The sequence below is a fragment of the Strix uralensis genome, chromosome 17, assembly GCF_047716275.1.
Source record: "Strix uralensis isolate ZFMK-TIS-50842 chromosome 17, bStrUra1, whole genome shotgun sequence".
In the NCBI taxonomy this organism is placed as follows: Eukaryota; Metazoa; Chordata; class Aves; order Strigiformes; family Strigidae; genus Strix; species Strix uralensis.
This window is the reverse complement of record NC_133988.1, coordinates 15,854,831-15,871,623: the sequence shown is the minus strand read 5'-3', so window position 1 is coordinate 15,871,623 and position 16,793 is coordinate 15,854,831. Positions and strand designations below refer to the sequence as shown.

General features: G+C 47.4%; 2 protein-coding genes across 3 annotated transcripts in view; one reads left to right on the top strand and one right to left on the bottom strand.

Annotated features, from left to right (window-relative positions):
* Positions 1-592: 592 nt before the first annotated feature.
* On the bottom strand, positions 593-11,301 carry TRAFD1 (TRAF-type zinc finger domain containing 1). Its single transcript, XM_074886800.1, has 11 exons — positions 10,969-11,301; positions 9,460-9,595; positions 9,333-9,386; positions 7,881-8,157; positions 6,114-6,380; positions 5,323-5,396; positions 4,915-5,130; positions 3,022-3,136; positions 2,355-2,661; positions 1,316-1,382; positions 593-1,169 (listed from the first exon to the last, which is right to left on the bottom strand). Exons 1-11 carry the CDS (start codon positions 11,016-11,018, stop codon positions 1,125-1,127), a joined length of 1,608 nt encoding a protein of 535 aa, XP_074742901.1. The 5' UTR covers positions 11,019-11,301; the 3' UTR covers positions 593-1,124.
* Positions 11,302-11,323: 22 nt separating this feature from the next.
* The window catches only part of NAA25 (N-alpha-acetyltransferase 25, NatB auxiliary subunit), a 32,689-nt gene continuing 27,219 nt past the window's right edge, over positions 11,324-16,793 (top strand). For both annotated transcript variants that reach the window (XM_074886799.1, XM_074886798.1), the window contains exons 1-3: positions 11,324-11,421; positions 14,751-14,836; positions 15,797-15,935. In XM_074886799.1, the coding sequence (XP_074742900.1) occupies positions 11,364-11,421; positions 14,751-14,836; positions 15,797-15,935 (283 nt within the window). In that variant the 5' untranslated portion in view covers positions 11,324-11,363. The remainder of the gene's footprint in view (positions 11,422-14,750; positions 14,837-15,796; positions 15,936-16,793) is intronic.

Below are 16,793 nucleotides of genomic sequence, written 5' to 3'. Positions count from 1 at the left end.
CAAGAACAGGAGGGCCAGTATTTCGCTGAAGAAGTGCAGCATTTCTTGCCCCTGAGGAATGGTGCAGCCTCAGCCCCTTTCCCTGCTCTGTAGTTTGTTAATTTTCACACTGATGATTTCTGCACCAAGGCCTTGGCTATCACTCACCTGAGGAGGCAGCTTAGAATCCTGTCTCCTGCCCGAGCCTCAGCAAAGGCTGGCTGCCACCCCTTTTTAAATACCTTTATTCTCCTTTTCTTGTACAACTAAACCTGTAAAATGTCTTTATTTTAGAAGCAGGCTCCTTCTCCTTCTGCCTCAGAACAGGGATGGGCTAAATAGCCCTGCTAATGCCATCTGCTGTACCCAGCTAATTAGGCTGATGCCCACAGTCATTATCTTGGCCCTGCCTGCTCCAGCTTGTGCTTTACTGCTTCCCAGAGCCCAAGGGCTGCAAATTAACAAAGACCTAGTGGAGGTAATTAATACCAGTGGAACACAAACTACCCAAGCCCCCTGCCCGCAGTTCTGCGCTGGCCAGGGCGGGAGCGGCCCCTCGCAGAGCCCTTGTGCTCCCACCTCGCTTCAGGGAACAGATTTTTACTGCTCAACGTTCTGGGACAGCACTAAATAAATTTTATTACAAGGAATTTTAAAAGCATGGGGTAATCCAGCATTAAAAAGCATTTGCCAGCCAGCCAGGGGCTCGGAGCTTGTCCCCCTCTCCCCACACCGGCCTGGCCAGCGGCGTCTGATTTTCACCTGGTGCTGCTGAGAGCGAGGAAGGAGCTGAGGAAGGAGCCCAGGACACGCTGCGAGCTCCGTACAGCTGAAATTCTGTCACTCGGTGTCACAAAGAGCCTGTACGGACACAGAACCCAGGTGCTTCCCGAGGGCAACGTGTAGCTGCTGCCTTGGGCTGGTGCTAGTATCCAGCACGGAAGTTAAAACCTGTAGCATACTCTCACAAATTAAAAATACATATATATATATATAAAACAATCACTGCCTGTAAAAATTTAAATTCATAGAAAGTCTTCAATGACGCAGCAATACAGGAATTTACTTGTGCTCAGATAAATAAGTACTACAGGGTGTAGCTAGAGTGCGGAGAGTGCTAAACGTGGATTTTTCTCAGCGGTGAGTCACTCCTCCTCTGCCTCTCTGGACACTGGGTTCTGGGCTTTTGCCTCAAGGGAAAAGGGGATAAAAAAAAAAAAAAAGTAAAAATGCTGCTTTCAAAGAGTACTTGATAAGAAGTAATTAATAAAAGCCTCCCTGCAGCTCCTCGGGGTCCCAGCCAGGCCCTGGCCGTGCTCCTCCCGCGCTGCCTCACCTGCGTGCTCCCGCGCCTGCAGCCCACAGCACCGGTCCCGAGGCGCCTTCCTCCTGCGTGGCTGGGGCTGGAGAGGAAGAGGAGGGAGACAGTCAGAGGAAGGGAGCCTGCCCCGGTCACGCTCTGCCCACTCCATACAACCAGGGAGGCCGGGGAAGAGCCCTTCATGCTCCTGAGCCAGTTATTCATGTAGTGGAAGAACCAGATTTTATCCCAAGAGCGAAGGGAAAAGCTCAGCTGAGCGCACTACACCGGACAGAGAACAAGGCCTTATCCTACATTTTCTTCCAGCAACCATTTTGTCCGCTCTGTTTTGATAGAAAAGCCTCAGTTGGCTGTTTGAAACTGGCACCAGACCAACTCAGCCAAGTGAAACCTTACAAGGGACCCCACACTCACACCACGAGGAGATGAGGCAGAGGATTTGTTGCTGTTGAGGACATCAGAACGCGCCTGGCCCAAGGCCTCACCCTGCTTTCACAGAATCCCAGAATCATCTGGGTTGGAAAAGCCCTTGAAGCTCCTCCAGTCCAACCATGAACCTCACACTGACCGTTCCCAACTCCACCAGATCCCTCAGCGCTGGGTCAACCCGACTCTTCAACCCCTCCAGGGATGGGGACTCCCCCCCTGCCCTGGGCAGCCCATTCCAACGCCCAACAACCCCTTCTGCAAAGAAATCCTTCCTAAGAGCCAGTCTGACCCTGCCCTGGCGCAGCTTGAGGCCATTCCCTCTTGTCCTGGTGCTGGTTCCTTGGCTCAAGAGACTCATCCCCCCTCTCTGCACCCTCCTTTCAGGGAGTTGCAGAGGGCCATGAGGTCTCCCCTCAGGCTCCTCTTCTCCAGACTAAACCCCCCCAGTTCCCTCAGCCGCTCCCCATCAGACCTGTGCTCCAGACCCTGCACCAGCTCCGTTGCCCTTCTCTGGACACGCTCGAGTCATTCAATGGCCTTTTTGGAGTGAGGGGCCCTCAGCAGAGCAAAACCTGCTCTGGCAGCGCCGCTGAGCCGAGCCCTGTACGGACAACAAAGGCGTCACCTGGGTCTGGTTGGAGAAGTCCTGGAGAAGCCGGATGCGAAACCTTCCACCGGGAAGTTCCGAGCAGGTCTCGCACGTGGCATTGTCCCTGCTGTGGCTCCGCTTGTAGCTCTGTTCTTGGGTCTCCCCTCACTGCCAGGCCCCTGCCCGGGCCTCCCTCGCGCATCGGGAGCGGCCCCAGCTCGCGCTGAAGAGGCCGACGGCGTGGTCCTGGCGTTTGCCACGTTAGTCAGTGGCTTGGTCCCTTGTGCGGGACAGCTCAGCCTGCGCTGCCCGAAGCCTTCTGTGCATCGAGGAGAAACGTCTCCTGAGGACAAGAATGCAGCGCTTAATGGGAACAGCAAACACAGCCAGTTTGAGGCCATTCCCTCTTGTCCTGGCGCTTGTTCTTTGGGTCAAGAGACTCATCCCCCCTCTCTGCACCCTCCTTTCAGGGAGTTGCAGAGGGCCATGAGGTCTCCCCTCAGCCTCCTCTTCTCCAGACTAAACCCCCCCAGTTCCCTCAGCCGCTCCCCATCAGACCTGTGCTCCAAACCCTGCACCAGCTTTGTTGCCCTTCTCTGGACACGCTCAACAGAGTAACAACATCTATTTGGCTGGGAACACGCAGCGTGTTCCTGCAAACGTAAAGGAGAAGAGCGTGCGTAAGGCCGAGCTTTGCCCACACCTTGGTGTCTGGTCCGTCTCCGAGCCGGCTCTGGCGATTCTCTTCTCTTGCTGTTGGCTGGAGGCGGCGGGGGAAAGGCGGCAGCCGGGCTGGCCGGGCGCAGATCGCAGTGATGCTACAGCAAAACACACATTTGGCTGCTTAAACCACAGCTCCTTCAGATTTATTCCTGTAAAAACACTGCAGAGCATCGCCCCTCAGCACGATGAAGGTCAGCAGGGGATTGTTTTTCGGAAGAGGCGGGTATCACTTGCCAACGACACAGAGCTGAGGGACAATCACTGGCTGTCACAGGACCTAACAGAAATGGAACTGTGTTGGGGCCTCACCGCCAGCCCACAGCCCTGCGCTGCCTTACCCAGTCTCCTGCCTCTCACACCTAAAAAGGGCCCTGCAAAGCCAGGCCCAAGCTGGGGGACAGCAGCCCTGAGGTGCTGTCACTATAGTTCCGATCAAGTTCCCGGTATCAACCTGGTATCAGTGTCATCATAAAAACCAAACCCAGCAACAAAAATCAAGTTAAAAGTGATTTCCAAGTCACGCTGCCCACAGAAATGCCCCTGTTGGCTATCCTGGCTGTAAAGCCATGTTTTTCAGCAGGTTAATTACAGCAAGGAACAACAAAACGAGACAGAAACCCAGAGGGCACAAAACAGAAATAGGAACTAGAAAGGAAAATATTTGTTACCTTTGTTAGATACCAGGAATACAACGTGGAACACAAAACTTTAAACACAGGGTGTCCTTCTCATGGTTTGCAAACAAACAATATTGTTGCAACTCAGCTCCCATCACGAATTCTTAACAAGTCCTGATTATCGTACACAAACTTCACCAAAAATAGTAGAAGCTGGTAGATAAAGCAGTCTCTGCATTCTGCATTTCCAAAATAGTTAGATAGGGTGAGGGGGGGGAAAAAAAAAGTCTTCCACCAGCCAACTGTAATAGGAAGTGGATGGGACTTCTCCTTCATGCCAAGCACGACTGTTTAGCAAAGGGTAAGCTATGAAATTGTATCAGATCTCATTTCTATTAATACTGATTTTACTGTCACCTAGAGAGGAAAGGCCCAGAAACACAAACAAAATACAGCTTTGCTGGTTTGTTAGTTAGGACTAAGAATGCGAAAGAACCGTGAAACAGAAAATAAGCAAGCTCAGCATTTCCCTAACTTGTCTGTTATAGTAGCCCAGTCCAGAGTGGGCAGATACCAGCTGGAGCAGATTTGGGGACATGTCAGCACATTTACCTGGTTCTATGTGTACCTGGTGGTGCAGCCACTCCCCAAATCTGCCCAGCATTCCTCAAAAGTGGCAACAGCTTCAGCAGTACCGAGACCTGGTGTTCTTCCCATACGAGAAGCATCCCCCAGCAGAAGAACTGGAACACCCTAGTAAGCACTCCGCAGTGCCCACCATTTCATAAACCCACCACGTCTCCCTTAGGCTGAGCTTCTGATATAGTCACGCCCTTAACCTTTCTCTGTCTCTACATCTACCCTCTGAGACATTCCTCCACCCCCTAGACTCATAGCCTGTTCTCTGCTTCCTCTCTCTCAGTCTTATGCTTGTGCTCCTCTGCCACCTTAGCTGTGATTCACACATCCTGGTTTCAACACCGCCTTTATGTGTAAGTCAAACAGTATCTTGTGCAATTTCAGGGCCTTTTGTTTCGTTTTCGTTACAAGAGCTTTCAAAATAATTGTTATTTTTCAGTAAGAGCCTCAGCATAGCACAACGTTTTAGATGGGACCCAAGAAGCTTTGGTGAGGAAGACCTGACACAGGGGACAGTTACTTGAATTCCTGAAACGTGCCACAGCAAGAGGCCGTGGGACTTGGCACAGTTCTTGAACAACTGGATGTGACACAGCAGATCAAGTTCTGATTAGTACCTGATGATGAAAGAGCATCTCCTCTTCTAGCTGGATACCACAAAATTCACACGGAAACATCATGTTTCCTTTTGCCCGGACAGCTCGGGGCTGGGATGAAGAGAGAGACCTTCGGCTTTTGGACCCAAGAGCACGCAGGCCATCGTATTCTCGCAGGTTTGGAGAAGAACTTCTTTTACTGAATGAGGCAAAGGCACTTGCTGGGTTACAACCTGTCTGTTTACACAAGCAACACGGAAAAATTAGCTCTCCTGTTGAGCAAAGATGGACTTTCAACACCACCCAAAGACCAAATTGCTAGAGTTCTCTCAGTACCGCTGAGTGACGACTGCACCCTTTTTCAGTTGCAGTAACAGAAAAAAGGTCCTTACTGCAACCCCCTAGATACAACACCAGAAAGTACTACACCTGGTGGAGAATCAGATCTTCGGCAGGGTAGAGCTCCTCACAAAATTCACATGGCAGCATGACGACCTCATCGCCTGCAAAGTACGTAATGGTTATATCCTCTACCACAGAGAAGCCTGAGGCAGGCGGATCTACTTGCCTTCAGAATCCCTGCGGAACAGGCTCCTGTTCCCTAGCAAACACTCAGGAAACACCTACTCGAGTCCCACTCGCCGAATTTCACATCAGAAATTCACGGCACCCAGAGTGAGAACAATGTCTTGGGGTCAAAGATACATCAAACGGTAAAAAAGCCTGTTACTGCCTTCAGTAAACCCTTTAGTACCATTTCTCCTTTCAAAATAAGCTGGCACGTCAGGTCTCCCCCAGATCCTCCCTTCCTACCATGTTTACTTTGACAGGAGAGCTGTCACCTACCCAGTTGTTGTGAAGCTCTCGCCACATATCAAGGTCAGAGATTCACTGCTGCTTTTATTTCTTCTTCCCTTGCTGTCGTGCTTTAGCAATATCTCTTTTAAAGAAACTATTTTAAACACTAATATTGCTAAGTTTTGAGGGAGCAGAAGATAAAATTTAAGAAAGGAAGGAAGAATGGTACTCATGGAGAGTCTAATCTCCTGTGTATTAATTGCCTAAAAATGATTTAGAGGAAGTCTCAGAGAGACTCACTTTGACATTTTAAAATACCTAGATAATCTCTGACAGTCCCAATCCAAGAATCCTCTCTTTCTTTCTCCCTTCCCCTCAAACGTTAAGGAAAAAACCACCACCACAACAGCATTTATACTTACTTTTTATGTGGTTTGATGTGCTAAAAGACACTAAAGAGTCACAGAAGATACTCGACTCGTCTGTTTCATTAAGATGGGCAGATGGCACAGACCCTTTGGTGTAGTAGTTTTCCCAGGAGTCGCTGGGAATTTCAGCTGCAGTATCACTGTGAGGATTATTCTCATTTTGCAGGCTAAGAGCCAACACGTAGTCTAAATCAGCGTTCCACTCTTCATAAAGTGAAGAATGAGTGTTTTCATTTCTCTCCAGCTGCTCCAGTTCATCCTCTTCAAAAGATAAATACCATAAATTTGAGAGAACATTAAGCCTACAACTAGCAGTTCCCTTCTGGCCATGACGCTAGCTCAGCCGTGAGGGGTTCACACGTGGACACTCACGGAGTTCAGCGTTTCAAAGCCTAGAAGGACACCTGTATCAAATTCGGGAGGAAGAAGGAAAACAGTCACCCTATTTTTGTTTCTAAGAAGCAAAAAAGGAGAAAAAGAAGGAAGTCGTTCCTCTTACTCCAAAAGGTTGAACTTAAGCCTCTTGGGAGCTTTACGAGGTCACTGAGGAACCTTCTGTGACCCACACTGTGAACAAGGTCCAAGTAATATACTGTAGTCTTGTCCTTTTTACAAGGCTGAAACACTTCAGCTTTGTTTTTTCAGCATATCAATGGGAAAACAAATTCCTTTTAATGATACCACATTTGACAACAGTGGGAACTATACATGTACAGAAGAAAACCATGAAATGTTTTCTGGTGGGAAAGCTACACCGAAAAGAAAACCAGTTTTTGGGAACAGGGCCCAAGACTCAACTGATGATGCCTGAAGACAGGCTAAGTGCTCCTCACCCATGCTGGCTGTTTCAAGTCTCTCTGGTATTTCATTTGTACTGATCACATGGGAGTTTTAAACAAAGCTTACACGTGCATAAAAACACTACTTGTGAGTAGTCTCTGGAAGTTAGTATAAGTGTCCTACAAATTACAGCTCTCCCGATTAGTCAGTTTTATTAACTAAGCCCAGAAGTTATTTCTACAAGCCAGGCAGCCTTCTACAGCAAAGACTGTACTTTAGTAGTCTGCAGTGTTAAATCCTCTGAGCAGCCCAGGGCATAGAGCAGAGCAGAGATTCAGCCAAGAGCCCACGGCAAGGCCATGTCTTAAGGGTGACGTGATCCCTGCACGTGGAGGTGAGAGATTAGAGCCTCGGGAAAAAGCAGAGGCGTTGGTAATAGTCTCAGCTAAGTCCAAACAGGATGGCACTGCAGAAACGTGCAGCACTATGGAGGTGAACCCACATCCAGACCTTATCTACCCTTCTGCTTGACTGCAGGAAAGAGGAGTGCAGCTGCTAAACAAAACCAGACAGAATTTACAGTGAGCAAACAACTCCAATTTCATGTTTCACCTAGATACTTTGAGACAGGACAGGCAGTGGACTGGGCTTTCACACCAGGTACCTCAGCAGCCCTCTGTTCAGCTGGCTTACACCTTCGCCGTTCTGTTCCACGGTAGAACAGCCCCGCTCACAGCGCCTCTGGAGCTTCCATTATTCAGTATTTTCACATTACAAAACCTTACACTTGGATTTGCTGCCAAATGCCAAATTAGAAGCCAATTACTGCTCTTCTCTACCCCTCACCTCGCTTTTGATTTCTTTGTACTGCTGAAACATTTCTTCTGCTAATGTCCTGAAGGGTTTTGTCTCCTACACAGCTGCTGTAAATCTGCTTTTCTAGCACCCTGGGCACCCTCCACAAAGGCCCAGCGTAGTTACCTGATCTTAGTCGGTTTCTGATGGCTCGAAGGGCGTGCAAATCTGCCTCCTCCTCCTCCTCCAAGCGAGGCACCGTTCCACTTCCACTTTCTCGTTTCTCCTCTCGCCCACAGACCCAAGGATGCTCCTTCAGATCTTTCAGCATGATGTTACGAGCGCAGCCAGCACACGGCTCAGTCCTAGCTCCGCAGTAGAGTTCATGCTCCTGGAGTTTGTTGAAAGTAAGCTGTATGTCACAGTACTGGCAGAGGGCAGGACGCAGAGGGCACGCTGACGCCTGGAAAAAGAAAGAGGGATTATTCTTCACATATGGAAGACTGAGGCAAAAGTGGAGGGAGGTTCTCAGTTTCCTTAAGAGCTGAGCGGTCTATTGTTTCTTTAGCCAGATCCAAAGCTACACTAAAGAATAGCCTGGAATAAGATACCGCATGAGAAATGTAAGAATAACGTGTTGTATAACCTCTGTAGTCATAAACATGCCAGCTGGAGCACTCCGAATGCTCAGAACAGTTTTTTTAAATCTGTAACGCTTGGACAGCAGATCCACATAGTGCTTTTTGAAGTTAGCTTTTAGATACAGCCTTGAAATCCAGTACTAATCACATTTCACTGAGTGCTGCTAAAAAACATGTTAGTGTGTGCTCTATTAGGGAACAGATTTACAGCTCATTTGCTACTCAACAAGAATTGCTTGCAAATGTCCTTTACACTACACTGAATGACAGGTAAGTTGCCCTTCAAAAGGGATTAAGCATAGCCGTTATAATTGCAGATGCTGCAAAAATACATCATCATTTGCTTTACAAACAAAACTAAAAGCACTACACACAAACATGCAGGATAAACTACTTCCAGGGTTTTGAACAGGAGGTATCTTCAAAGAAAATTCCTTTTTTCCTCAGCAATAAGCAGACTTAGGGGGCACTTCTAGAGCTGACTTTAAATGAGCCCATAGGAAGGGAAGGTACTGACATTTGTAACAAGGTTGCCTGTGACAGCAGCCAACTGGATTCAGAAACTCAGAAAATCCCACTGCGTCCTATTTTAGTTTTTTTTACAAGCTATTTTAAAAGTTTGTTTGGACATAATGAGTTATTAAAACTCACATAATGACTGCAGCAGAGTCAGGAATGCGTAATGTTAAAGGGATGAAAAAAAGTCAAGTTAACCATATTTTGAAATAGCATACCATTTTCCATCTTAATCACTAATAAGGACAAAATCACCAATTACCACAGATACCCCTTTGATATGAAGACTTGAGCAGCTTTAAGGCAGTTTCCAACCACCTTCTCTCAGAGGATGTGAATTTAATCAAGCATGGTTCAATAAAAAGGATGCACAAATCACAGGCTGGAATCCAGGTCCTGGCTGACAGAAAGGCTCTAGAATCAGTGCTTGGAAATACCGTAGAGTATCTTCCAAGTGTCTAATAATATCAAGTCCACCAACCTCATGATCCTTCAAGAGGCTGTTTTCCATCTTCATCCTACACTTGCAGGTAACCTACAATAAACAGACCTCATTAGATTAATTGCCATAGAAATCAGGAAACTTAGAGGGCAAATTTGTTTCTCACCTGCACATGTTCGGACTCAATATGGTTCTTCATTTCAGACTTTGGGATTGATTCACTGCAGTAGCGGCATACTTCAATATTTCTGCTACAGTGGATTTCATGAATGATGAAATTAGCAGCAGGAATATCCTTTTTGCTATGAGAAAGTCAGAGGTTACTTTGCAGAAAATACACTAACAACAATTTCAAGCACTTTTTCATAACAAAAAAAGTCCTAAGAAAGCTTTCTATGAATTTGTGGTTTAGAGAACTGAGTAACTAAAGAAAAGCAAGCCCGACCAAGCCTCAGTGTTCCTTTATAGGCGGGATATTAACATATAGAGGATGCAAAAGTCACAATTTTCATACTGCATTAAGATAAAATCAAGGCGCATTTATTTCCTTATGGGAAAGACAAGTAAGTTATCACCAGGTTCAAGTTTAGTTTTAATCTGAGAAGATAAATTTTTTCCTGAAAATAACTTGGCTATGAGAGGTTGAACAGCACTCTGCTTGGAAAAAATAAATACCAGATCCTGTTAGGCCAGATCTGCTCAAGGAATGATAGCAGTAACCATATTACTCTGTAGCCAAAATTCCGCAACTCGCCTCATTTCTGAGATACTCATTTTCCTGTCTTGAGGAGGATGCAAGGCTTACAAACTCTAAAGGTCCAAAAAGAACTGAGGCACTAGGAGCTTGGCCCTTACTCCTGCCTCAAGCAGGTAACATCATTTCTAGATGGATGTATCATCTCTCCCCCCAAGAAATCAGCCTTCCAAACACCAAAATTAACTTTTTAACCTATTGCTTAGCGCCCTCCGTGTCACAAAGGAAGAACACTACAGCTGTTCAGTTCTCTCCCTTGCCGGATCCCAAGCAGCCAACAGCCTGGCAAAGCAACAAAGTCCAGCAGCAGTGTCCGAACTGCACACACTCGCTGCTTGCAAACAAACTAGCCTGATGTTGCAAGAAACTGTTTGGATTCTCATGTCTCTTTGAGAAAAAGAAAAAAAAAAATTAATTTCTGTAGTTGCTTGTGTTCAAGGTGCAATTTCTGAGATGACATCATTATCAGTAACTGTATTACCAACAACTCGAGCTTCTGAAGGAAGAGAACTGTTAGCAAAGAGAAACAACCGCCACAATACGTGTCTATTGATTCTATTTTTATATCTCTGCTTCTGAGCCACTTGGCTGCTAAAGGAAAACTTGAATTCACGTACTTCACGTGTTCCTCATTGAAAATCAAGTTTTTATTTCTATTTGAACACTTTGGTTTCTATCCAGTTGCCTGTTCAGTGAGAAACTTGGGTAAAGGCTGGGAAAATTGTAAGATGTTAACACAAGGTAAAACCAAAGCCCAAACGTTTTTAAAAAGATAGTACGTTCATTATTAATTTGCACCTTCTAGGATTTCATAGCATTTCAAGGGAATATATACTGCGTGCTTATCGCCCAGCCTGCCTGCCCGAGGGCCAGGCACCCCCCCACAGCCACCCCAGCCAAGCGCTCGGTTTCGTTTCTTACCAGTTGCCACACAGCCGGGTTTCCGCCTCGCTCACGGCAGCTATAGCCATTTTCCTTTTTGTCCGGGGGCTGACAGAGGCCCCCCGCTTCCCCGCAGTCCTCAGCGGCTCACGGCAAAGACGCGCCCGTTCCCTCAGCGCGGGGGCCCGCGGCGGTTCCCTTCCCTCAGCCGAGGGACCCGCGCCTCAGGGGAGCGGCGGGGAGGAGACACCCACCACCACCACCGTCGGCAGCGCGGGGAGGAACGGCCCCAGCCCCGAGAAGGGGAAGCTCCGTGCCTGCTCCCCCGGCTCCCCGGGAGCCCGGCCCCGCCCCGCGCTTCCTACCGGCCCCTTCACCCCCGCCCCCGGGCCGGCCCGGCCGGCGGCTGCGCACTGCGGTTCTGCGCTCTCATCATGGCGGCGCGGGGCCATGTGCAGGACCCCAACGACCGGCGCCTGCGGCCCATCTACGGTACGGACCCCGCGGCCCCCGCCCCGGCCCCGCTCCCCCAGCCCGCCCCGCCGCCGCCGCGGCCCCGCGGGGTTACCCGGCCCGGCCCGGTGGTGCCCGGGGACGGCGCGGAGGGGCCCGCGGGGCGGCCCGGCCCGGCTCAGCGCTGGCTGGTTCCCCCGGCGGGGCCCTCCGCCCGCCTCTCCTGCCCCATCCCCGCGGCGGCGGGGCAGCCCCCGCTGCCGGGGACGAGGGGGCAGCGCGGCCCCGGCCGCCCCCCACACACACCCCCCTCCCCGCGGGGGGAGGCTCTCGGCCTCCCGCCGCTCCGTCCTGCCTCCCGCGGGCGCCGTTGCCCCGGTCAGCCCGCGGGGTGAGTGTGCGGGGGGATGCCGCGAAGCCTGGCCACGGCTTTCCCCCACCCCCACCCCCTTCCCGGGGCTGGAGGTGGGAGTTTGGCCGCGCTGGGGGGAACCCGGGCTCCGTCGCTTTCCCCTGAGCCCCCCCACCTCGTTGCCTGGCTCGGGGGGGTCTCCCCGGTCGGAGCCCCCCACCCACGTCCGGGAGGAGGCGCGGAGGGGCCGCGCAGCCCGCTGGCAGGCGGCGGGGGTGGTCGCGGTGCCGCTGTCTCTCGGTCGGAGTAACTTCGGTCGGCGTTTGTTTTGTGCCGCAGAGAAGTTAGAAATGGATTAATTCATGAAAGTCAGGGAAACTTTAAAGTTGTGTGTTGTGGCACAGACTAATTACGGTGTTACGGAAATTAATGGGGAGGCGAGAGGGAAGTAGTTGGAAGAAGATGGTCTTGTTAAGAAACCTCTTGTCTTAAGGTGTCCCCAAATATTTCCAAGGGTATTACGTGCAATTGGGATTGCTTAAGAGATTGTAGACAAGCACGTCTCTGTTTATGCAAATACAGAGAAAAAGAAAAATACTTCCCCAGGCTATGTATCGTTTTGACCCTAAAATTGAAGAATAGAGATTTCAGAAAACGTTCTCAACTTTTTCAACAGCGGGAAAAAAATCTCTCCCTGCAAACAAGTGGAGAGCTGCCCTCATTTTGGGATGAGCTGTGTTTTGGGAATGTCCTTTGCTGCGAGGACGGTGCGGTGTAGACTTGCATCCGTGATGGGTTCCAGTGAAATGGAGGAAGATAGTTTTGTTGGACTAAAAGTGTAAGCACACAGCTGTCTTAAAGTTCGTTGCATAATTACGAGCGTGGCAGTGCAGTTCGTCTTTATGTAACAATTCTAAGTCTTTTCCGTAGTTTTCTGTACATGCTGTGATTGGCATTCTTATTAAGGTGCAGTTATTTGTGTTATGACCTGTGTAACATCTCAAATGTTCTTAAAGGAAAAAGCTTGTTAAATTCAACCGATATTAAAGCAGATGATACGGAGAGGTATTTCACTGTATTAATTTCAGAGAGTATAGCTGTTGGGGAGGGAGCTTTAAAATAGCTTTCTGCTGGTTCTAGAAAGGATTATCAGTGGTATAAGATTTGATTTCAGGCTTTGGTGCTGCAGAATCTGAAATAAAGTATATGTCCTTAAAAGAGGTAAATACACAACTTCACAAAAGTCATCAACTGGAGACGCACAGCGTGAGGTTGAAGGTCCGATCCTTGACTTAAACCGGTGCTTTTCAGTTCGCACCATGTGTCTTGGTTATTCAGGGTTCCTTGACAGCTATGTTTATCTTTCATCTTGCTTTGTTCTCCCTTCACCTGAAGGTTCACGTGTTGCATTTCCAGCCGCTGAACACCTCCACCTACAGACTTGCAATTAATGCAGGCTTAAGTTTATTTTCCTTTAGCTTGAATTCCTTTGGAAGTTGCCAGCTACTTTGGCTTCCAACAAACTTACTTGTTAGCAAAATACAATCTTTTTATTCTGCTGCAGTTTAGAGAGGTTTGTGGTTTATTTGATTTACTTTAGGAGACCTAAAGCAGAGATCTTATCGGCACAGCTGTTAAACAATCCCAAGACAGGTAGTGCAGTGTGGCAGATAATTTGTAAGTGAACCGTGCAACACAGATCCTTAAATCAAGAAGTCTTTGCTGATGTATGAAGAGAGTTTTGAAACCTCTTCACAGAGAAATCGCTGCTGAAGTTGTAATGTTAAAGGTGATGCACAGGTTTTCTTAAGTTAAAAAGCCATCTAACCTGTGTAAAGACAACATATTACAGTTTCAAACTAAATTCTATGCAGCAACATTTTGGTTAGTGTGGGCAGGCTGCCTCATTTGAGGTTTTGTCTGTATGGTCTCAGGAGTCCAATTAGCTCTGCTTTAAATCTGCAGTACTTACTTGGCCATGGAAGCAAATGTTAAAGCTGCCGAATATAAATCTCATTAGTATAGATGCACACTTTGTACCATATACTAGGGAATTACTAAAGGTCACCTCTCTACTTGGTAAGAGAGTTCTCTCCCATAATGAGAACTACAGTCTCTATGAATAAAAGATGTGTAACATAATTTCAATTAACTGGTGTTAGCTCTGTTCGCAGTTTGGAGAGGCCAGAACAGTGTGAGCAGAGACCCTTCCCTGTTGGCATGTCAGGTGCCCCTAAGCTTTTCTGCAGGGTTTTGGTTAGTAAGTATGAATGTTTGAGGGAGGGGAAGCATATGGGGCTCACGGTCTAATTTAAAATTGCTCCGTAATTGTCTAATAACATGATGATGCACTGTAGGTTAAGCTGGAAAGTGTAATACTGAGCTGAAAAAAGGAGAAAATGGTCTTGAGGCAGGGGTTTTCTATAGCTGAAGTTTTACTGGATAGTGGATATCCCCCTGGGAAGCTCTCAGGGGGAGCTTCACTTTTTTGTCTTTAAAACCAGCCTGGTGAAAGCATAGTGATACGCTGTCGGGGGACAGATTTGCTCTGCCTGAAGTATGGATGGTGTGGACAAGTAGGACTTCTCACTTGATGTTTTAATACATTGCGAGTGATTAGTTTCTAACCTATTGCCTGTTAAAAGTCATTGAAAGTCTCCCAAGGGCACACCAAATTAATTTCTACTTTTACTGAAGCAAAGTGCCTAAGCTCCATTGCTAGCAAAGAGCTGTTGCTGCAGAACCCGCTCTATTATGTCTCTTTTGTTGGTGTAATGATCTATGTGGAGTAATTACAAAAGCTTGTTTGTTTGAATGAGTAAAACTAGTACAGCGAGATGAATACTTCATCTACAAAATGACATGTTTCCTGAACGTTTGGCTTAGTAGCAATTGTACAAGAAAAATGCAATTTGCGCTACTGGCCTAACGGCACATACTCCACGGTAAAATTAGAGATAGCTTCCAGAAGGGTCTTGTGTTCTGTTATAATGCTAAATATGTTCTTCTTATGCAGATTATCTCGATAATGGCAATAATAAAATGGCAATCCAGCAAGCGGATAAGCTGCTCAAAAAACACAAGGACCTTCACTGTGCAAAGGTAAGCGTGACTGCAGTGCGCTGACCTCGTGTGGTGAGCGAAGCTCCGAGACTTGGAGTGTCTCGCTGTGCCTTGCGAGCAGGGTCCGTGATCTTCCAGGGACCACGGTGTTTTCTGAACCCTCTGGAACATCTCTGGCTGTTCTAATTCACACAATATCACGTTTGCCTGAAAACTTGCACGGATCCTCTTGGTGAGGTGCCTCTAATGACTGGAGTGTAATTGGTTACACCTGAGCTAATTGTCTAGCTCCCTGCCAGAGCCACTGCAAGTGACCATGGCGGATGGACTTGCCTTAAAAACGCCTCTTTTTAGACCTTAGGTTGAAATACGCATCTGTAGTAATTTGGACGAAAACATTTCCTTGGGAGGTGTAGTCCTTAGTAAAACATAGCAAGGTGATTTTGGAGGCATTTGCTCTTCTGCCTCTTGTTTCCTGCCCTCCTTGCCGTGCCCCCCTTGAAGGGAAAGGAGTTCTATTCCTTGGCTTTCTGAACATATGACTGTCTTTCTACTTTTCTCTTTTCCCTGTGGGTTTTCCTCTACAGTTCGTACAGCTTCTAGATTTTGAAGCTTCTCAAGCTGAAGCGAGTGTCATTGACCTGAATCTCATTTATGTCACTTCTCTCTGGCCACTTATTGAAAGAAAAAAAAAAAAAAAAGATAATAAAATTGGCAGGACTGGTCAGTTTTCAGTCTGCAGGTAGGGAAAACTGAGTGGCAGCTGATGCCTTGGAGCAGCCTGCGTGGTTGTTAAGAAAGCAAAGCCACACTATTTGATGCAGCTTGCATTTGGAAGTTTTCCTCTACAACCATATGGATTAGACGCTTAACAAAACCTGAAGTTCTGTAGAAGTAATGAGGTGGTTGGGCACTGCCTCTCCTCACCAGGAATGAGAGGATTTTCACTGGTAACTGCCAACTGTGTTTCTAACAGCTGCCTCTGTGTTGTGTCAATAGGTTCTAAAGGCAATTGGCTTGCAGAGAACTGGCAAGCAAGATGAAGCGTATGCTCTGGCACAAGAAGTAGCAGCACTTGAACCCACAGATGATAATTCCTTGCAAGCACTAACTATTCTTTACCGGGAAATGCATAGACGTAAGCTTTTTCCTTTGCCTCTCTTAAAAATCATAGTTACTAATGTACTTCCAGAAGTATGCGTGACCCCCAGTTTCATGGAAAACGTGTAAAGTCCAGGGCTCGTGTATAGGTGTGTTAAGAGACTCCGAGAATTTAAATGATGCCTGTTACAAATGCCTCTGAGGCTCTAGCGATCTCCATAAAGCAAAGAACCTTGTTTAGGCTTCTCTCGTTAATGTTATTGTGTACGCAGTTCCTAAATGAATGGCGTGCTAATAATCATTCATCACGATCAGCCTATGACTTCACTTACTGTGTTTTTAATGACAGCTACTGGAATTTGTTGTCAGTCGATGTGGTGGAGATGACAGATCACATGGTCTGTGGTTTGGAGTGTGCTTAACGCTGAGACTGTAGTCGAGGGGTTCAGGCCTCAAGAAGCTGTGTGACAAGCAGAAGGGAAATCCTGGTCTCTCAGTTTGACAGCTAGCTTTTTTAGTCCAGTTCCTTGTAGTGTTAAGGTATTTTAAAAATACTAAATCATGAATATTTGAGTAAAATTGCACATGTTTTTCTGAAAGAAGCCAGACCTTATATACTGCTTAACTGTGGCTCTAAATAGTTGTTGTTTCTAGCTGCTTCTTGTGGTTCTTGGTGGTGGTAGCAGCGACGTTTATTGTTGAACTGCTGGAGCAATGGCAGTGGGGTGAAACAACTTTTGTAGAAGTAGATATTTGGTATCAGTCTGCAATACAGCAGCTGCTTATGCTCTCCTAGTTTATTTCTTTCTCTATGTCTGTGTGTATGTACATGTGGAGTTAAAGCATCATTTCTTGAATAATGCAGAATTTTTGTGTTTATGTGTGACTACAGCAT

Coding starts and splice junctions, on each gene's coding strand:
- TRAFD1 (XM_074886800.1), bottom strand. CDS start 11,018: ATGGCTATAGCTGCCGTGAGCGAGGCGGAAACCCGGCTGTGTGGCAAC. Junction 8,158..9,332: donor GCCTCTTGAAGGATCATGAG/GTTGGTGGACTT, acceptor TTCTTTTTCCAG/GCGTCAGCGTGCCCTCTGCG. Junction 2,662..3,021: donor GAGACGGACCAGACACCAAG/GTGTGGGCAAAG, acceptor TCTTGTCCTCAG/GAGACGTTTCTCCTCGATGC.